The following is a 21,184-nucleotide window of genomic DNA, read 5'->3' as shown; positions in this document are numbered from 1 at the left end:
AAAATTATCTGACAAACTGCAGTAATTCCAGGGAGGCATGTTACTTCTCTTATATCTCATTCTAGATAGTTTGCAGTATTGAGTGGGCTCAGTAGACAAATACTACATGAACAAAAATGTTTGCATATTAGGAAACAAAATTAGGCAAACCTTAACAGTGGCTCCAGGGAAAAACAGCCAGTTGCCAGTGTCCACAGGATCAAGATTATCTTCTAGAACAATTTGTCTATGAGCTGCATTTATGATAAGAATATTGTCTAACGCCCAGCAGGCTTCATACACATCACCAGCCTGCACATATTCCTGCTTCCACTGAAACTGGACATTTTCTCCTTTGGCTTCTGGAGGAAGGTACAGAATGTGGATGATGGTGCTAACATTGGATGGAGCTCTGTAGGAAATAAAAACACAAAAATAAATATTGCTATGTTACATTCCTTAACAAAAATAATATTTTTTTAAACAATCCAACAACTCCATCTATATAGAGTTACTTTTCAGTAACAGTTTGACAGTACTATAGAGCTTTCCCCCAGTTTTTGTCATTTCCTGGCATTGCACTTCTATTCAGTGCTACTTTTGCATCTACACTGCTACTGCAAAGCATGAATACTGATATGGAACTTTCATGAAAGTTCAACAGTCCCTGGAGTCAAAGGAGTCAAAAGATCTGGTAGATTTCAAGTTGCTGTTCTGCTGACTAGGGAGCTGGATTCCTGATACTGAACCCAAAGTTGGTTGCTAGGTGCTTAGTGAGCCTAAAGCCAAGATCGTCACAAGTGACTTCCCTTGAACTCAAGAGGATATTTACCTCTCACACTACCATACCTGGCCAGTGGTAGAACCAGACTGTCAGACAGAAAGCCACACAGAGAGGGAAGAAACCATAGGATTTGACCAATGTCTTGGCACTCTAAACATCTTCATTCAAACTTCCTTAAGAAGTAAACTGGAGGGAGAGGTTCATAAGACCTGAATTCATATCAACCCACAATCAAAGCAAGTTGTTTACCAGAAGCTGGCTAAGTTCCCTGTAACCACCAAAGCCATCTCAACATTTTAATGCCTTGCTATCTCACCAGGCTATGTCACTTGTGTACCTGCTTTGCTACACTGCCTCATGGATTCCACTACAGAAAGATAAGAATAAAGACTAGCAGAAAAGCAGTACTATGCTCTTGGAATGCTACTATGAAATTTATCACATGGGGAAAATCGGGGCTTTAAGCAGTGATTATCCTGTGAAAATCGCAATATCACAATTAAGATTTTCACATGATGTCGCGATTAAAGAGCCATTATCCTGGGAACAACCAGGCAACAAACAGCAACAAATCAATCACTGGGAAATCTTGTGTGAATTATTTGTTGTTGTTTATTGCCTGATTATTCTTGGGATAATGTTTCTTTAATCGTGATGTGTGTGAAAATATTAATTGCGATAGCACAATTTTCACAGGATAGTCACTGTTTAAAGCCCCAATTTCCCCTGATTTTCCCTGTGTGATAAAGTACTATGTCCATGAGCACAATGTAATGTCAAAGAATCTTAGGGCTACTCCATTGAAATGAGAGGGAGTTATGAAACAGCACTACTGTTTCACCACTGGGACTGTATGGTCCACTCACTTCAATGAATATGCAAGAATACTTTCTGATAAACTGAAGAGGAAGAAGGGAAATTATACTCTCCTGCTAGGTTCCTGAAAAAAGTAAATTATTCTCCAGAACTATTCAATTACTCCAGGTATTACAGTAAAAACAAACCTTTGATAGCTCCTCAGGCTGCTGTAGCAAGAACTATTTTGGAAATTGTGTAATTTCCAAAAAAATGTTGATGCAACTGGACTACAGGACAGACCATCAAAATGAAACCATAAACAATTTTTTACTGTCAAGAATCTAGCTGTCATGCTGAGAATTAATGCTCCCACTGAGATTAAAAGTGGTTCTAAAATGCAAACAAACAATACTTCTGGAATGAGATAAAACAACCATGAAAAGACAATGGCAAATCCATATATCTCTTCTATTTGATGGAGAGGATGGATTGGTAAATATGGTTGTAGCAGTTTTACAGCGTGCATCTAATTTAGGATTTTATAATTCAATTTCTCTGGACTTCCGAACTGAAATGATTCAGTCTGAGGAGAAACTACTGGTGAAATGTGCAACACAATAAATCTTGATATATAATGCAATGGAAGTAATTATCTAAGGGAATAAAACTTCATGATATTCTTGTGCAATACATAAGTGTCCTTCATATAAAACACATTGTCTGGAATGATTTCACAGTCAAGCATATGAGCCCTATCACCAGAAGAGCAGTCTGCTTAGATTCTCATTGCAATCCTTAGATACCAGCAGTTTTCATTACTTTTAGATTCAAGGGTAGATATTAGGTGAGCTATATGATCATGACTACAAAATCAGCTGCATTGCTTTGCTGAGCTAAGGTCAAAGTGTTAGAGATCTGTGCATAATTGTAGTGAGCCTTTGCACAAACTATGTATGTACAAGTGTTACAAGGTCTCTAAATTGCAAAATTGTTTCCCTTCCATGAAGGACCCTCAGGTCACTTCAGTGGAGGTATTGGCTCTGTGCATAAAAAGAATCTGTACATGTAAGGTGATATTTTTCATAACTGAAGTGAACAGAAAAGCCCACAGGGATATGGTAATACTATCAAAACCAGACAATGAATTTCTAATACAAACATTTCACATAAACATTTACTAATTTGGAGTCTCTTTCAAAATGTGGCTGTATTCATTTACGACAGAATGAATTATTATTATTGTTATTTTATTCATTTATATCCCCCTTTCTCTCAATAATAAAACTTGAATAAGGCATCTAAAACGTATTTAAGAACAATATTGTTAATGAATTACCCTCATTAGTTACCTAATGAGTTATTCTGTATTGTAAATCACAAACCATAAGATTATGTAGGTGTTTCCTCATAAAACAAAAGTCTTATAATACCATTAAAAATCAGTTAGATAATCAAAAACCAATCGCTTAACATTTTTTCGTAAAAAATACAAGCAAATAAGAACTGCAGCAAAAAAAAAAGTTTTAACAAACCTAATTTTCTCCAGCTGAATCCAATCTGCAGAATTATTCTTTGAGTAGGACACAATTATGTTGGGATCTGAGTAACTAAACCGACATGAACCTGACCCTGTGAAGAGCAATAACATTAGAAATGTTATAACACTGTCAAGTAATAAATTATTCTTCAGAGCCTTTCATTTTTGACTGAGTCCTTGCCACCATTATCAGTTTTCTCTGTTTTAAAATTCTTTGATTGATGATGAAATTTGCTGTGATCTGTTGCTGAAGGAAAACGCATAATAATGCATGTTCCCTGAGTCAGAAATAATGTGGAAATGATAAATCACAGCAGTGAAGTATAATCTGCTCTAGATTTCCCTGGGGAAGAGATAATAAATTACTAAACACCTTCTATTTAAAAAAACACACAGAAGTAATGTTAACGCAAAAAATGAAGTGTCATGTGCCACACTTGCCAATGTAAACATTCACGGGCTGCTAGATATAAAGACATTTCTTAAGCAAAAATGGAAACAGAACCACCAGGCTTAAAATGCATTTAACTTTATGTCAGATGAGGATTCTCCTTTTCTGACTCTGAATGATGTGGTTCTCCTGGGAGTTACAAATAACTAGTTAAACATCTAAGTAGAAAAAACTGAATATTTTTATTTATTAAATGTATATTCTCCCCCCTCCCCCCCTTTTTTTTTTTGGCAAAAATGGTTCTCAAAGCATCATTAACCACAAAAAGAGGATATGGGGACAACACCATGCTTTCTCTCTCTCTAGCAAACCCACTCTAGTCTGTTATCACAGATGTCTTTAGTCTTGTATCCATATGTGGTAAGGACAAGTACCACCTTGAAGCACACAGAGAAAATGATTTCTGGAAATGCACTTTGGGCACATCGTGTCTCTTATACATGGCCTTGTTAGTCAGCTCTAGGCCATGCTATTTTGCTGCCTGAATCCCCACCTTCAGGTCAATACATTATAAAGTCTTAATGTACCACTCAGACACCATCTTTTATTTACCGTCTCCCCCTCTACAGGATGCCCAGTACAGTTCCTCAATTCTCCCAAAGCCCTCCCCATTTCCCACCCATCCACCTATACCAATGTCAAATTTTGCCACCAGAAATCTTATGGTGGATCAATTTGACACTTAAATTTAATTCCTGCCACTACAGCTATTTCTATGCCCCCACCAAAGCATTTGGAAACTGGAAGTGACTGGCAGATAGCGTGATGTCATCCAGTACCAAGGGCATGTACAAAATGGCATTTATCCTGATCATGAAATGGTCAGTTATTTACTTTAATTATGTTACTGTTTCACACTCCCGTTAGTCCAACTGGCTATTACACTGCGCCTAGAGTTGTATGTGTATGTGTGTGCATGTGTTGTGCACATTTATTTCAACTATTTATGCTTGGAGACCATACCAGGAGGGAGGAAACACTTCTATGCTTGGCTGGTGCCTTCCTGCCAAGCCAGAGCTTCATGTATACTTAGGGTTCTGGATTTGGTGATGTCATGGGCTCATTTTGGTGTCACCACATGTTGACTGGGCTTTTAATGCATGGCTAATATGGAGCAGCCATGGCAAGGAGTATTGTGATTTGTAGGTGACAGTGGAATTTCCAGGATCACCATGAGAATTTCATGAGTATCCCTCATCCAAAACACTTATGACCAGTTTAGGGTTTCAGATTTTTTTGGATTTTTGGAATATTTGCATATACACAATGAAATATTTTGGAAATGAGACATAAATCTCAACATGAAATTCATTTAAATTTCATATATACCTTATACACACAACCTGAAGGTAATTTTATATAACATTTAAAATATTTTTGTGCATAAAACATAGTTTGTGCACTTGAACCACTGAACTTGCAGCATCATGTTGGTACCCAAAAGGTTTTGGATTTTGGTGCATTTCAGCTTTCGGATTTTTAGGTAAGGCATACTCAACCTGTACTGCTATATTCGTTTTTATTTCTGTGGCTATTCTTGCCTTACTCATTCTGATGCTGAAAGCACATACAATCTTGGGCATGTTACACCAACACTAGACATAGGATAATTACACTGAAACACACTAGAGGCATGTGGACATTCTGCCCAATTCCCAAAGAAAAATATTATTACCAGTAAGTTCTAAATGTTCTAACAGAGACATTTAAAAAGATATAGTGAATAAGTTTGCCAGGATCTACCACTTACTGTGTTATGTACCTAGAAAGGTGTCATATACATATTTGAAGTAAGCTTGCATGAATGTTTGCAGTATGATCAAACTTAATTTTTGCCTTTATTGACTCAAGGTCCCTTTCCCTTTCTCACAGTTGCATTGCTTGGCCCCTGTTTCACTTCCATGGCCTTCATAACAAAAACAGAAATTTCATACTGTTTTCTTGTGCAACAATAATGTATGGTATTTATCTGGACAACAGTATTGAATCCATTCATGAAGACATCAAGTACTGGCTACTAGAAGCAGCCAAGAAGTGTAGCTTCCCAGCTACCACCTCTGACTGGTTGGTTTGAAAGACCACATGCTATGCAAACTTGTGCTAAATATAAGGCATTTCCCTTTTTTCTTTAGAGATATGCAAACACTTTTCTTTACTCCTGCAAGAAGGATCCCTGGTTCCCCTCATTTTCTTCATTGCATCTATGTACACATAAAGGGACCAGTCTTGGAACAGAGGGGACACAATTTCATTGTCAAAGAGGCAAAACAGACAGATGAATGGGGAGGCTTAAAGCTGCCCGTTCTGAAGATGGATTGGAGCTAAGGCAAACACATGCTGTGGCCCCAATCTGCCTTGAAGCTGGCTGAAAAAGGAGCAGCCCCATGGCGACTTCGTGATGCTTCAGTGGTGTTCTGCATGTAAACACTGTGCCACCAGAGTATCATGTAGCCACCCATTTCTGCAGTTGGGTGTCTTAAAGTTTAAGACGTCTTGGGGGTATGTGTCGTCTAAATGCCAAGCCCTAAAGTCTCCCAGAAGCCATCTTTTAGAGCCTGTCTGTTTTGGCCCAAATTCAACAAAACTAAAGCGAAGGGAAACACAGTGATCGAAACATATATCCTATTTTCCATTTTCTTTCTAAGAAGTCATTATACACAGAAACAAAAAACACACACATTGAGGTTTCATAAATTAACTTTTTGTTCTAAAGCTGATGGCAGGATATTCCTAAGCTTTTTGCTTTAAGGTGATTTGAAGTTTCAGCAATTCCAGATATAAACATTGTCATAGTTGCAACAGCATAGATGATGAAAAGATTCCCTTGTTTGTGGCATCATAGCCATACAACACATAAGATTCAGAAAGATTTTTGGTGAAAATCGCAATTAAACTTGAAAGTTTTCAGTCACATCATTTTGAACTGGTGGTAGAAAAGAAATAAGTAAACAGAATGCTTTTGGTAAATCTAAAAATTACACCTCAGAATAGAAACCAAAATTTGTGATAGCACCTTTTGTTCCTCTCCTGTTCTTTCTAACATCTTTTTTTTAAAAATAAAAATTTAATGATGTTAAAAATAATTTTTCATATTCTTACAAAACAGGTACAATATGCTCCAACATTTTGTTTTCGTGAATATAAAGACAAGAGGGCTGTGATTAATTAATGTTGCACCAACACAGATATGCTGCATTCCCAATTAAGCTCTTGAAAATAAATTGACTAGCAACTGCCACTAGTTTATTTTTACTGACCCAGCTGTTTTGCTTTATATGGTGCAAAAGCAAAACAAAGGAAGAAGATATTATAACCCACTTTTTCCCATCTGGTAGATCAGCCATTTTAACTGAATGACATCTGTTGCCATATTCTACATTTCTAGTGTACAGGGATTCCATACTGTAAAGCAGGGTTGTCTTCTGAATGGTCCAACTGGAATAATTGAGCAAGGGTCTTCAGTAGTTAGGGGCACCTTATTATTATAAGTCAGTTTAAAATCAATCAGCAAACCATTTTGGTCTTTTTGGATCTTTCCTTGAGAACGTGAAAATAATGCTAGAACATAAACATCCAATCTCCATTCTTCTAACTAGCTGCCCCAGCCAGGAAATGTCCTTCTGCTATGCTTCCATTGGTTACCTCAATTGTCACTTTAAACTTATTAGGCTCAGATGCAGATTTAGCAGACTTGAAAAGTCTGGACATTTATAGTGAGTTTTTGGGAGTGTTTGCATGAGTTTGGTACCTGAGGTTTGGGGCTGTCAAAAACCCAATGAGTCTTTTTTGAGACTTTACATAGTGACATGGAGTAAATGTTGAATTAATCTTAGCGAGGTTTGCCTTGAAGAAGCATGGTTTTCTCCCTCCTAGCCCCTTCATTCTTAAATTTCTTTGGACAATTAAACACATTGACAAGCTAAGCCTTAAAGCACAGTTCTGCACTGTGGGTCTATTTAGAGGTAAGCTCCACTGAGTTCAACTGTAGGTACAGAACTGCAGTATCAAAACTCAACTTCTGCCTTTTGCAAGAAGCAAGAGCTACTAAAGACCTATAATGTGAATGGGCTGGGAAATTGAAGTTGCTTTAGAATTTGGAATTTTGGATGAGATTTTGACTCAATATACAGTTCTATATACAATAACCAGGAGTTATTGCTACTGCAAGGTAAACTGTTTGTTCTGCTCTTTCCTCAATTACTGGTACAAGGAAAATAAGGCAGAATGCCCGCACTACTCAGAGAATTTGATAATAATGCTTAACTAGAACACAAAGGGTGAACACACAGTACTTCATATTTTAGAGTTGATGTGCTCAGAAGTACGTTATGAAAATGTCACCAAATATGGTCTGGATAGATTGGGATGGAAATTACGTGGCTCACCAGATGTTATTGAACTGCAGCTCCAAGTATTCCTTACTATCAGACATGTTTGTGAGCAAAGGCAAGAGCTGAAATCCAACCACATCTGGAGAGACAAAGGTGTCCCATCTCTGTTATAGACTGCATCCACACTGCAGAAATAATCCTGATTGACACGATTTTAACTGACAAGGTTCAATGCTATGGAATTCTGAGAATGGTACTTTGTTGTGGCACCAGAGCAATTTCATCAAGACAGAACCAGAAGAAAATGGGTTGCACGAACCAGTTTACTGCTCATTGATACCACATTTTATTAAGTCAGGATTCTTGGCTGAAAGTGATATGCAAATATAATGAATACATTAATGTCAACTGTTCATCTTACCATTCTGAATTATTTGGTGTCATATACAGTATCTGCCATCAAATTATTCAAGACGGTTAATACTAGCAAGTGGTTGATGCTGACATGCTAGGCACATTTTAACATCACTTTGAGTCAGGAGTCCTGGTTTAATAAAACATGATATGAACAAGCTGTAAGTCCCTCACCCTTGACTCCAAATTGTTTATGAATAAGATAATAGCACAGGAGCCAATACAGATCCCTGGGGAAAATAGTGCAGTCTGTTGCCATGTATATCCTGTTGTTTAACTAGTAACCAATCCTGAAGCTAACCTGTTACGTTAATACGTTTCATGACAGCTGTACTTACTTGGGAGAATTTGATGAGAGTTAAAATGTTTTAGAAAGTCTAATTTTATAATATCTACTGCAACATTTTATCAACACACACACATATCAGGTGTTGGGACTTATATCAGATGTGTGTATGGGGCCTGGATGACCCCTCATAAGTCATTCTGTAACTAGATGATGCCAGGATACATGGGTGCACCCTTATGGCAGAAGCAGAGGCATGTCTCTTACACCATCCAGCTCTGGGGAGCCAGCTTCACTCACCCAATGTCCTCCCCAAAGGGAGAAGATGCAGGATAGAGAAAACCAACTGCTGGCTTCAGCACGGCTTCTGCAGTCAGCATCTGGGTTATTAGGAACACCTTCATGGTATGTGGATTTTTCCTGGCTGGGAAAAGCTCATGCACAGCAAAGTTACCCTGGCTCAGCTACCAGTTGCAGAGAAACTGATTAATCCTGGGGTCAGAGGTTCCCCTACACTAGTGCAGACAAAAGTGAACTGATAGATAATAATATTCATACACTTTCAAGCACTTGGATATCATGAAAAAGTTATGCCACCTTCTATTTTGAATCCCTTTTGAACAAATACTGGCAAGAAAATCTCATGATAGGCACCTTAAGGCTGCCTTAAGTCAAAAATGATTTGAAGGCATGCAACAACCATCTTGATTGTATGAACAGGATTTTAGTTCTCTATCCCAGTCAGATACTAGCCTGGCAGTGGGACAGTGTCTCTGTTGATGTTTCAAACTGACCAGCTCTTCTGTTTGGGAATCTCAATAAGCTTACTTTGGACGTGCTTCAATGCTGCAAAATTGTTATTCTGCCAACCTACTTTCTTGCTCTGTCAAAAAAAAAGTACCGCTTGGATGCACTGTTAAATACCATCAGTCAATGGACAGGAAACAAAGTTCCAGGAAAGGACATTCATTTTGATTACAATAGCTACTCAAGCAAATACAAAATTAAATGATGGCCACTCAGGGAGACCCTTCAAAACAAGTTGCATGTGGAATTTATTCTTAACATGGCTAAACCATATGAGCATTATATGTCCAGGTGTTTGAACGCCTTTGAGACAACAAGCAGGGGCACTTAATTAGAGTCTCATTGGTAGGCACCCGGGGGAATAGCCTTTGACTATGCCTTGTTTATGGAAAGCAGATACACTACCAGCAGTTTGCAGTATCAAATGGAAGCTTGTGTTTTACTCAGATAAGCAGGATGTCATCTGTGAAGAGACCAATTTTATGTTTATTACCATAGGCTGTGATGCCCTGAACCTGATGGAGAATCCCTTGAGAGTCACTGCAAGTGATTCAGTGGGCGGGGGGGGGGGGGGGGAGGGGAATCCTGAAAGAGATGGCTTTGTACTGCTCTTCAAGGGAAATAAATTTTGCAACAGGAATTTAACCAATATGACACTGTATATATAAAACTTACATAGTAGACTGTACTCAGGGAAAAATAGAATATTATAAATGTCTACCAATATTACACCGTCACTGCTGGTATAACAATTTAGCTTTGAATTAAAGCCATTATTTACTATCTTTATTTATGCTCTTATTTACTTGGCTTTGTTTTTATTGCTGCTGTGTGCCTTCAAGTCATTTCCAACTTATAGTGACCTATGAAAATATGCACAGCCTGTATTTTTCAGTATGGTTAATGCAGTATTCTCAGCACCAAGCTCAAACTGACTCGATCTTTACCTCCTCACTGTGCTCACTGTCCATGCTCACTGTGTTGAACAGCTATCACTTAGTGTTAAGTAGAACATGGAAAAGTTTTTATTTGGACTACAATTCCACCAATTCTTTTTTGTAGCTGTTCTTTTTGATGGGCTCCCCAAACTATGGTAATAAGCAGGTTAATGATGTCAACATCCACTGGTCCCTGAGAGACTACAGAGGCCATCCCAGGGAGGGAAGAGAGGAAGGGATCCCACTAAGCTCATATTATCCTTCCAGACCTTATGGATACCCTTAAGATCTTTGTCTCTCTAATGTCAGAAGAGGCTGGGGAGGGGGCACTTGTGAGCAGATCAGGAAAGGATATGGAACTGGAAGATGCAAAGCTCTCCCAGGCACCAGGTATGATCCTAACATGGGTAGTGGGCGAGATATATAATCCTTATGGCTGGCATAAGACTATCTCTCCCATTGGTTCCAGTGGAAGAAGATATAATTAATTGAGGGGAGGATCTTTCACAGCTGGGAGAAAAACTGTTCAGATAAATGTTTCTGCTTCTTCTCTTCCAATCTTCCAGCATAAGACCTGCATGGCTTTTGATCGGATGATGTGTCTGCCATTAGATTGTCCAACTGTAACATATCAAAGACTGGAATTTTTATCATGGTCTTTGAACAGTCAGAAGTATCAGGGTACGAAGAAGTATATGTCAATAATGTTCTTCTACAATTGTGATTCCATCTCCACTCTCTCAAAACCCTTACAGCATTTTATATAGCACCTTTCTAAAATAAACCACTCCACAATCCCCTTATAAATATATTTTTTAAAATAATATTTCTTAATATCTATTGATCAAACAGCTAGACAAATTTTAATTAGACAAATTGTTGTTCCAATAAATATTCTGGTAAGGATTATTTTTAAAATCCCAGTATAATCCAGCATTTATTATTTAGAAAACAACAACACACAACTCATTTCATAATGGCATGTGCTTCTGTTTTCATAGTATCCATTTTCCAAATGGAAGGCCTGGGTTCCTAAAGTAAAAGGCTGATTTGTCTGGGCTTATTCTCATTGCTTTTACATTTTCTCTTAAATCTCCAAAATGGCATGGGCATATTGGAATGAACACTCACTATCAATGTGCCATCCTACTGTCCTCCTACAGTAACCATGGAATTACATGTCTTCTGCAGCTCACTCTTAATGCTGTCAGTCAGAAGAAGAAATGAGTAACACTTTTAGTCCACTGGTAGTAAAATATAGGAAGAAAGAACCTTCTTAGCAGAGCTTGAAACCCGACTATTCTGGACTTTAAGGGCCTTGACAGATCAGCCATAAAGGTCGGCATGGGGACGGAGTGGGGGCATGGCATCCACACGACACATGTCCCAACTCTGCCCCCATGCTGGTGTGATGCCACACGTCCCACCATATGGTGAGCGGTGTCACAATGCTCCTCTGGTGCTGTGTCCAGATGACACAACGCCAAAGGAGCACAGAAAAGCCATGGTGCTGGAGGCAGCTATGGTGCCCTTTCTGCAGTGCAGAAACGAGCTGCTTTTTATGGCTCCTTTTTGTGCTGTGGAAAGGCTAGATTGGGGCAGAGGTATGTACAGCAGTTGCCACAGCCCCAATCCAGCACTGAAAGGGGTAGCTGCAGGCTGCCCCTTAGGGGGTGGTTTGTTCAGCCCCTTTGTCCCCCAAACTCCTAGTTGGCATGGCCCCTCTAAATGTTTGAATACCCCCCCAAAGAAAGTAACTACTCCAACTGTCTGTGCATACGCTTCTTCAAGCCACCTGCCAATTTATGGTGACTCCATGAATTTTATAGGGTCTTCTTTGGCAAGGAATACTCACAGGTAGTTTTGCCAGTTTCTTCTTCTGAAATATAGGCTAAATTCACCTGCTACTCATTGGTGGTGTCCCATCCAAATACTTACCACAGCTGACCCTGCTTAGCTTCCAAGATCAGGTAGGATCTTGTGCCTTTAGGGTATTTAGGCAGTATAAGTATTCCAACTGCCTCTTAAGTAAATATAGGACAGTATGTGCACTTGACCCCTTGTCAAATACCACTCCTACACATAATGGGATGAATGGATGTTAGGTTTCAGGAGTCACCATCTCATGGCAAAGAGTTCAGTGCAAGCCACAAGCCTGGTATGGAACAGAGAAGACACAAGTATCATACTCTAATGCAGGAATGGTCAGGCTCCAGAAGCAGCATGGGTTCCAGAGCTACTACACGGAAGCTGAGAGACATCTCAGTCTGACAGGATCATCACTAGAACGATCTTCACTAGATCTGACAGGATCTTCACTAGAAGACAAGTTGCTCACACAGAAAAGCAAATCTAGGAAATTGTTTAGGAAACTGGAAGATTTTATAACTGCCAAATGAAATAATCAGCAATCTGTAGAAAGTGGTGATACAAATGATATTTGAGAATTACATTGCTAAAACTTGGGGAAATTGTATATCTTGTCTTTTAAGGCATTAGTTCTGAATTTTTGCATTGATCAATAAGTTCCCTTACGTGTTTGTATTTCATTTTAACTGATGTATTTTTCAATGGTTTAAACTGAAACCTATTTTGATAGATTAATATTGAATTTTAATTATTTTAAATATTAATAAATTAAATATTAATTAATAAATTAACGTTGAATTATAAGGCTACTTTAAGAAGATCGAAGTCATGAAAATGGCTGAAATGTGATAAATAACTAAGTGAATAAACAAAACTTTGGCAGCTGCCACTATATGCTGTGTGGTGATGCCTGGCTTACCTAGGAGGTAAGCAAGAGTGCTTTCAATTTCAAATCAATTTCATATCTTGGCTTCCTCCATCCCTTATTGTTGTACTTCTTGCCCTCTTATTCCAGTGCTGAAGACATTGGTCTGGAACGTTTTGCTTACTTAAGGGTGCTGCAATGGTATTCAAAGTATCACAATGTCATCCTACAATGTCTTAGACACTGAGCCACTGCCAGTAAGTGGTTCAATACTGCCAAGTGCTATGTTTGTCATGATGCTTGGCAAAATGTCAAGATGATATTGATTATTACTGCCAATGAAGTATGAGGTATACCTTCATCTCCAGATGCTTATTCACTTTTGACTACTGAATCCCCATCTTACATAGTTGCTCCATGATAACATACAAGTTTTGCTATTGCTTAATGAGCTGCAGTATTGCCACATTCCAAGGACACTGTGTCATCTTAAGGAATTCAACATAAATGAATTGCTTTGTGTAGGAATCAGTGGAGAGAGTTCATTCTTAGGGAAGTAATTTTAGTTCACCAGTTCAGTTAAAGAACATGTCTCATTCTTGAGCTCCTCATAAAAGTGGATTAAGAAACAAGCCAAGTCTAACATTTATAATATCAAAATTTACTCATATGCCCAAGTTGGGGCTTTATATTCTGAAGGAATCATTTGTCTAAATTCACTATAGTAAAAATACATTAGAAGAACAGACATTCTTTTCTTTTCCACTTTCCCTGCCTTACAATTCTACTAGTCCCACACCTGCTAGAAACAATTTCTGTAACAAAGTTAAAAGAAAGAAATTTATGTCTAGAATTATGTGCACCTCTTGAACAATTACCAGAAATGTTTAGCACATGTTCCTCCAGCAAATGCCTCACACATCTGTATACATTGAGCAACAGTGTTCTCCCCAGTTTCCTTGACCGCCTTTTTCACAGTCTGACTGCTCATGAAAAGTAACAGAAACCCTTCAACTAAATGTTTCACTGGACTGATTGAGATGTGCTTCTGAACCAGGAATGGGTAATTTTGGCTGACCCAGGGGCGTTTTCGCACCTGAGATATTCTAGGAGCTAAATGAACTGTCCAAAATGCCAAAAATTGTAAAATAAACAAACAGCCCCCTATATAGCCTGCGGTTTATTTTTATTTTTGAAAAAAACACCATATTTTAAAAATGATAAACCGTACAATGGGACCTTGCAACATGTCTTTTACACCATTGTACAAACCTAAATTTCACTTGGGATATTTATAGCTGCAGATCTCTACTCAATTATAAGCTATTTTCTCTGGTTTAGGTTACTTACACCAAATATGCTTAAACAATATATTTTATGTTCTCCCCTTTATCTTACAATCAATCTACCATCGTAGAGTGCTGCATTCCTGTACACAAACACTTGAAAGTAAAATCCATAGACTTAATCAGTTATTTCTGGATATACATGGGGAGGATTGAGATGCATATTATCCTTTGTTAAGATAGCATCCAGAAATGTTTCCAGACAGTAATAACTGATTTTCCAATATATAGGGAAATTAAGTCTAATTTTTCTTATTGATTATAACAAGGTTTTATATTCACTTGCTTATAAAAAAAAAGTCCTCATTTTGTTAATGGGGAAAAAGCAGTATACATTCCTTGGGTTTAAAACAACAATACAGTGGTTCCATAATGAAAAATAGTGTTATTTTTGGGGAATACAAACAAACCAGTTACTCAGCAGTGATTTACCATTGATGAATACATGCAACTAATCCCCATATTAGGGGCTTTATCGCACATGGCTTTTAAATTGCGATTTTATTGGAAAGAAAGCAGTATCAGCAATGGTGATTGCACAACACAACTTCCTTCCCATCCCTATCCCATGCCCCAGCCATCCCTTCTCATTCATGGGGGAAACCTGTGAATGAGCTGCAAATCATGCAATGCCCTGGGTGTGCAAAGCCATTCCCAGGGCATTCACGCGACTGGCAGTCACATGGTGTCACTGTCCCTCCCCCTTCCCCGCTCACTATTTTATTTTTTTCCCTAAGGGTTTCAGGCAATTTTGGAGCTCCACAGCCTCAAGTATTATTTTTTTAATTAAAATGTTAAATTGGGGCTGCATAGCTCCAAAACTGCACGACAAAGGTTGAAAAAATAAATACATAGACAAAGGCATGTTGGGGATGGAGGGCAGAGTTAAGCAACAGGATAGGAAGGGAAGGGAGCCTGATATGGGCAGCTGCCCCTAGTTGTGCAAAAGGCAATCACGGTGCGATGATGGCTGTAATAACAACAATAGGTTGCCATTTTATTTTTTTATTGTGATTGCAGCGTGAAAGGGGCTTGTGTGATAACGCCCTAGGATGGGAAATGTGTTCCTATCCAAATGTTCTTGGACTGCAATTCTTAACATCCCTCATCACTCTCTGTGATGGCTAGGGCTTACAGAAGTGGCAATCTAGCAACATCAGCAGGGCCACACAAACTCTATCTTATATTTCCCCACACATTTAATCAGAAATCTGTTAAAGCTGGCTTGAAGTAACATTTCCCACATTACCTCAGTATGCACAGCAAAGACAAACAACACTCACCATTGCCAGGTTATAAATGGAAAGAACTAGAATTTACATTTAATGGTAATGAAAAATCAGGAGATATCAATGTGTCTCTGAGCCATTCCTGTTTCCTCTCACTCCATGTCCTTTTCCTTAACATTTATCTTTCTGCTCTCAGGCAATATTACAAAAAGCACTTGTTACTGAACACAATAAGGTAATTTTAGTGGGGGTGGAGAGCGAAGCAACAAACCTAAGTGTGGTGGCTGCACCCCACTGCTATGTACGCGTTAAAAGAAAAGTCTGGTCCCTGAGCCTCAACATGGCACCCCTACGAACTCTCTATAGGGTTATATGCTGCCCCTTGACATTATGTTATTGCAGTGAAATCATATTTATTCACTCATGTAATACTGGAATAACAGTGGCTCAGATTTATTCTATACAACTATTTTTTTCTACCAACAATGCAAGTGTTTCTGTATCTCTAGGGATGTAAAGAACTTGCACTCTGCTTGTGTCTCTGCTACACCACTTTCTTCCTCTTCCTTACTATCTGCATATATGCTCAGTTTAGTCATTAATCCGTCATCATAGTAAGTCACCTTCCATAGAGAGGCTGTGAATGATCATGTTGGTGGGAAGTTCAGGGACATATCCAAAAGGGAGAAGACAAGCTTTGAGCGTGAGATGCAGAGACCATATTAGCTAATGAACCATGCTAATATTTCATGGCAGCTGAGCTTTAAAACTCTCGTGTGATCTTCTGCAGCCCTAAACTGTGCAATTAAAAAATCTGGCTGAAAAGATCCCCAAGGTATTGCTTTTAAATATCTTAATTAGGAGTAATCCCATTGCACATTATAGTAACTCAGAGTATTTAGTCTTGCTGAAACACAGCTATATACAAGGACCAAAATGTGAAATTGCTGGAAATTATCTGGCATCAGGGTAGATAGTAAGCAAAAGCAGAATACCATTTTAATTTTGAATTAAGAAACACCAGTAGTAATTTATAATAATTCAGAGTGAACATGCCTATTGCCTGAATCTACAAAGGCTGTCATATCTTGTGGAATTTGGCTTCTCTTTTTAAAGGATAATCGTGGTTAAATGTATCAGTAAGACCACACATGAGTACACTGACAGAAATAACTGCTTATTTCTATCAAATGTAGCAAACTACCAGCCACTCAGGAACAGGGAATCTTGTCTTTAGTAGAGCCCAGCAGCTATTGAACATGTGGTACTACTTGAAACTGCATTTAACAAAATTGTCTCAGAGAAATTATCCTTTCATATACATGATCTAAGAAGCTTTTGGATTTAGCATGAAATCTGGGCCATTTTTGCTTAAATCCTTCATCATTATCCATTCCTCTAACTCAAATTACTCGATTTGTGCCTGCTGTTTTGGCAGTGGAAGAGAGCTGGATGAAAGATGAGCATTCAACTGTTGCCCAGGGTTTTCAGTGTACAGTCTGTTACTGCCATAAAGTAAGGCGTATTAGGATCTTGACAAATACTTTAAAGCAAACAGAAACAGAAAATGCTGTTTTCACCACAAAATAGCTACATATGAATTTTGCACAGAATAAGTCCTGAACTGCAAAGATTTTAATCAGTTCAATAAAATGCAACAGCACCCTAACTGGCTTCTTCATCAGGCTAAGGTGTTGAAAATGATGTTGTTAGAGTCACGGACCTACATTTTGTCAAGATTTTGGTTTTGCTGTTGTCAGTTAAGATGTTTCAGTGGGATATCAGAACAAGCAGAGGCATCTCTTTGGTCTCATTAGCAGTCTTGACCTCGTGAATAATCGAAACGGTGAGTTTCAGGGCTGTGAATATGGAGGGCCAACTGTAGTTCGATTGTTGCTACTGCTGCTGTTGTTAACATTATTGTTTTAGTGCCTCATTAATTGTTATTTATTTGGTTACAAGTAACTCATTACATTTCAATTTATTTAAAAAAAAACCTCTTTGCAAAAGAAAAATGGACCCAAATAGCTATCCTTCTCCCCATAACTAGCCCAACAAAGTTTGAAAATCCAAAGGAAAAATTACTTTTTATACCCAAAGTATAGTGAGCCTGCACCATATGTGGGCTTCACTTCTGCGGCTTTCAGCATATGCTGAAGCCATGGGACAATCTAATGAATGGTGTGTGTGGCCATGGCACGCACACCGTGCCGTGTTGTGTGCACACATTCCATTATTTTCAATGGGGCATGAGCATATGCAATTTACCCCTTACATGAGGGGAGGTCCAGAACAGATCCCCCACGTAAGGGAAAGGAGCACTGTAGTAACTAAATGACCAATTTGCTATCAGTTCGTAAAAAGAATGTTGTTAAAAAGTTTGCACCCCTGATTTCTACATTATTTAACATTTTAAAAAAACAATCCCATCTTTCAAAACCAGAATGAACATGTGGCCATTTAAGGTATTATTTATTTGTTTGTTTGTTTGTTTGTTTGTTTGTCAGTCTCTCTGAAGTTGTCAATCCATGCACCAAAGATTGATCCATGGAGGGAGAGAGTGATCAGATGTCCTAACTGCGAAAGATGAGAAGGCACACCAAAATGTAGGACAGTCAAGAAAAATATAGAACATTACAAAATAAAAGACATATCTTAATTAAAATGCCTTGTTGTCATGCAGAGTTGAAGAACTGACAGAGAGAGAGAGAAAAGCAAGAGAGAGATGGGCGGATATACCAGGGTGGGGGGGATTAATGGGTTTCTAATACAGCAGAAGATGGGCAATTTCACTAGTAAGATACAAATCAACCATATGCTGCAAGTGCATGGACACCTACTTGGGAATAAGCATCCTTGAATTCATTGATGGGATCCCCATGGTTTGGAATATTAACCTTATTTACAACATCATCTATCAGGCACAGTTGGTGGCAAATGGTGCAAGTTTGGATGGAATGTATTTCTCTCTTTTTATTGAACATACACATACAAACCTATTTATTTTTACACAATACACCTAATGGTTTGTGCACCTAAGTTAATATAAGTATGCATTTTGGGTGTGAGGCAGATCTTCTTTACTAACAGTACTGTTACAACACTTTGACAGTACTTTGATAACGCAATGAATAGCATTAATGGAGAATGGAAAGCTATGGATTGCATCTGAAACACATTTAAAGCAGATCTTTGATTTCTTAGCTGAGTTACTTAATCTCAATACTATTACTTTCCAAGTGGTATAAAAACAGATTGATCGATTAGTCAAAGTACAACACATTGCTGGAATCTTCTGGCATCTCAGTTTAATTCAAAGTGTATGTGTGGGAGGCCCCCAGTGTCATTTAAATTGATAGTTTTCATTTCCAGTAAAGAATTCCACCGTTTGAAGACAACCCTACAGAGGTATAGCCTGCTATAAGAATTATTTGTTAAAGATGAGAATTTAATTTGGAAATACATTTCTTGGATTCCATGGAGGCTGTAGTCAGGATTGCTTCCTCAGCCTTATTGAGTTATCTGTACAGAAAAATGGTTTTCTTTCACACACATTTAACTGAATCATGTCCTCAAAAATTAATATTTTTTCATTCCTGCCAAAGACCACAACTACCATTTTCTTCTTCTTCTTCTTAACATATTGGTTCTAACTAGCTGTATGATTTTAATACAATGACACTTTAGTTTGATTTCTACAGCTGTATTATTGTCATGACAGGAAGGATTAAAATTTGTCCTATAGAAACTACAATATGCATCACTGAGATAATTATATATTAAGTACCTGTAGGGAGGAATAAATGAGACATTTCTTTTCTCATGACTTACAGACAACTCTTTATCTACAACATAGGTGAACTGGTCTACTTACAGCTATTTTTATTTATCTTTATATGACATGTATATTTTAAAAAAATTATAACCTTCGATGGTATTTTTACTTTATTAAATTGAATTCATCATAGAAAAACTTACCAATAGAAAACTGGAGTACAGAAGCTGTGGTTGTGTTAAGGCCATTAGTGGTCTAGAGAATAAAGAAAAGGAACAATTGATGAATTAAATTACAATAATCGGATTATTGTATTTTTAATGGAAATAAAAATAGGAATCTTTGGGTCACCTCAGTTTGATGCTGTGCCAGTCAATCGTTTTTAACAATAGCAAGCTGTTTCTTTCCAGCCCTCAAAATTATTGCTATTTTACCACATGCAAGTTGACATCCTTTGCTCTGAAGGGAGAGTGGTGGAAGTATTTTCAGTTCCCAAATGTTACAATAAATATGATGCATAAAAGTTAGGGGCACTGAAATACAACTATACTGTGTACCACACAAGTGGCAAACTCCTGTTGTCCTGTTTTAAAGTTGTAAGTTGCCCTGTGACCTAGTAGCCATAAAGAACTCATAGTGGGGAAGGAGAATCTAACATAGCAGTAATGACACATTGTGGCATGGGTAACTCCAGACACCAGGGCTGTGATGAAATAATTTGACACATGGAAGGTCATTTCTGACAGTATATGATCAGAAATCATGTTTTCTAAATGTATGATACCAGAGGTGATATGATAGCCCTGTTTAAATACTTGAAAGGATGTCATATTGAGAAGGGAGCTAGCTTTTTTTCTGCTGCTCCAGAGACTAGAACCTGGAGCAATGGATGCAAGCTCCAGGAAAAGAGATTCCACCTCAACATTAGGAGGAACTTCCTGACAGTCAGGGCTGTTCGACAGTAGAACACACTCCCTCGGAGTGTAGTGGAGTCTCCTTCCTTAGAGCTCTTTAAACAGAGGCTGGATGGACATCTGTTGGTGATGCTTTGATTTAGATTTCCTGCATGGCAGGGGGTTTGACTGGATGGCCCTTACGGTCTCTTCCAACTCTATGATACTATGAGAAAGGACCCAAAACTCTTACCAAATAATAATCACAAATGCATTCATTGCTTAGATTAATCAATTAAAAATTAAACAGGCATACTTGATCTACATGAGAATACATTTTATGTCATTACTTATAAAATTTGGAGACAGCAGACAACATATGAAAAAAGCCACTGCTATTCCTTTCCAGCTAAAAACAGTATGTTCTTTCACTACTGTTATTTTAATTCAAGGATGGATAGAACACAGTTTCACCTCCAGCACCATCCCCACTCCCCATTCCTTCTTTTCTTCAGACAGCCAATAATAATCATCAAGGGGGCATAGTTGGTAATTTTGCTACCTTCATTCCAAGCAGTTTAAGGCATGGAATCAAAACCAGTAGTGACTGTTTGCCACTGGTTTTGAAAATAGGCCTTAGGAGGAAATGTAGGAGTACTCACAGTGCCTAGAAGGCACAATGGGTCTTTTGGAGCAATTGAAGGGGTGTTTAAGGGTGGACAGAGTGACAGGTGCTACTATCTGAAATCATTAGAGGGTGGGAAATATCTAGCTTCAGGGCTATGGAAACTGCACATGTTCTAGCTATGTTGTAGTTAAGTGCCTTCAAGTTATTTTCAACTTCTGATGACCCTAAGGCAAACCTACCATAGGGTTTTCTGA

General features: G+C 38.2%; 1 protein-coding gene across 4 annotated transcripts in view; it reads right to left on the bottom strand.

The window, feature by feature from the left end:
• The window catches only part of RELN (reelin), a 354,155-nt gene that overhangs the window by 167,679 nt on the left and 165,292 nt on the right, over positions 1–21,184 (bottom strand). For all 4 annotated transcript variants that reach the window (XM_089524577.1, XM_089524576.1, XM_089524579.1 and 1 more), the window contains exons 8-10: positions 19,613–19,664; positions 3,094–3,190; positions 151–391 (exon numbers count right to left, since the gene is read on the bottom strand). In XM_089524577.1, coding sequence (XP_089380703.1) covers positions 151–391; positions 3,094–3,190; positions 19,613–19,664 — 390 coding nt within the window. The remainder of the gene's footprint in view (positions 1–150; positions 392–3,093; positions 3,191–19,612; positions 19,665–21,184) is intronic.

This window comes from Sceloporus occidentalis, unplaced genomic scaffold (genome assembly GCF_023333645.1).
Source record: "Sceloporus occidentalis isolate IW3139 unplaced genomic scaffold, rSceOcc1.0.p SCAF_5, whole genome shotgun sequence".
Lineage (NCBI taxonomy): Eukaryota > Metazoa > Chordata > Lepidosauria > Squamata > Phrynosomatidae > Sceloporus > Sceloporus occidentalis.
The sequence above is the reverse complement of the archived record's forward strand: the minus strand, read 5'-3'. Positions and strand labels throughout refer to the sequence as shown.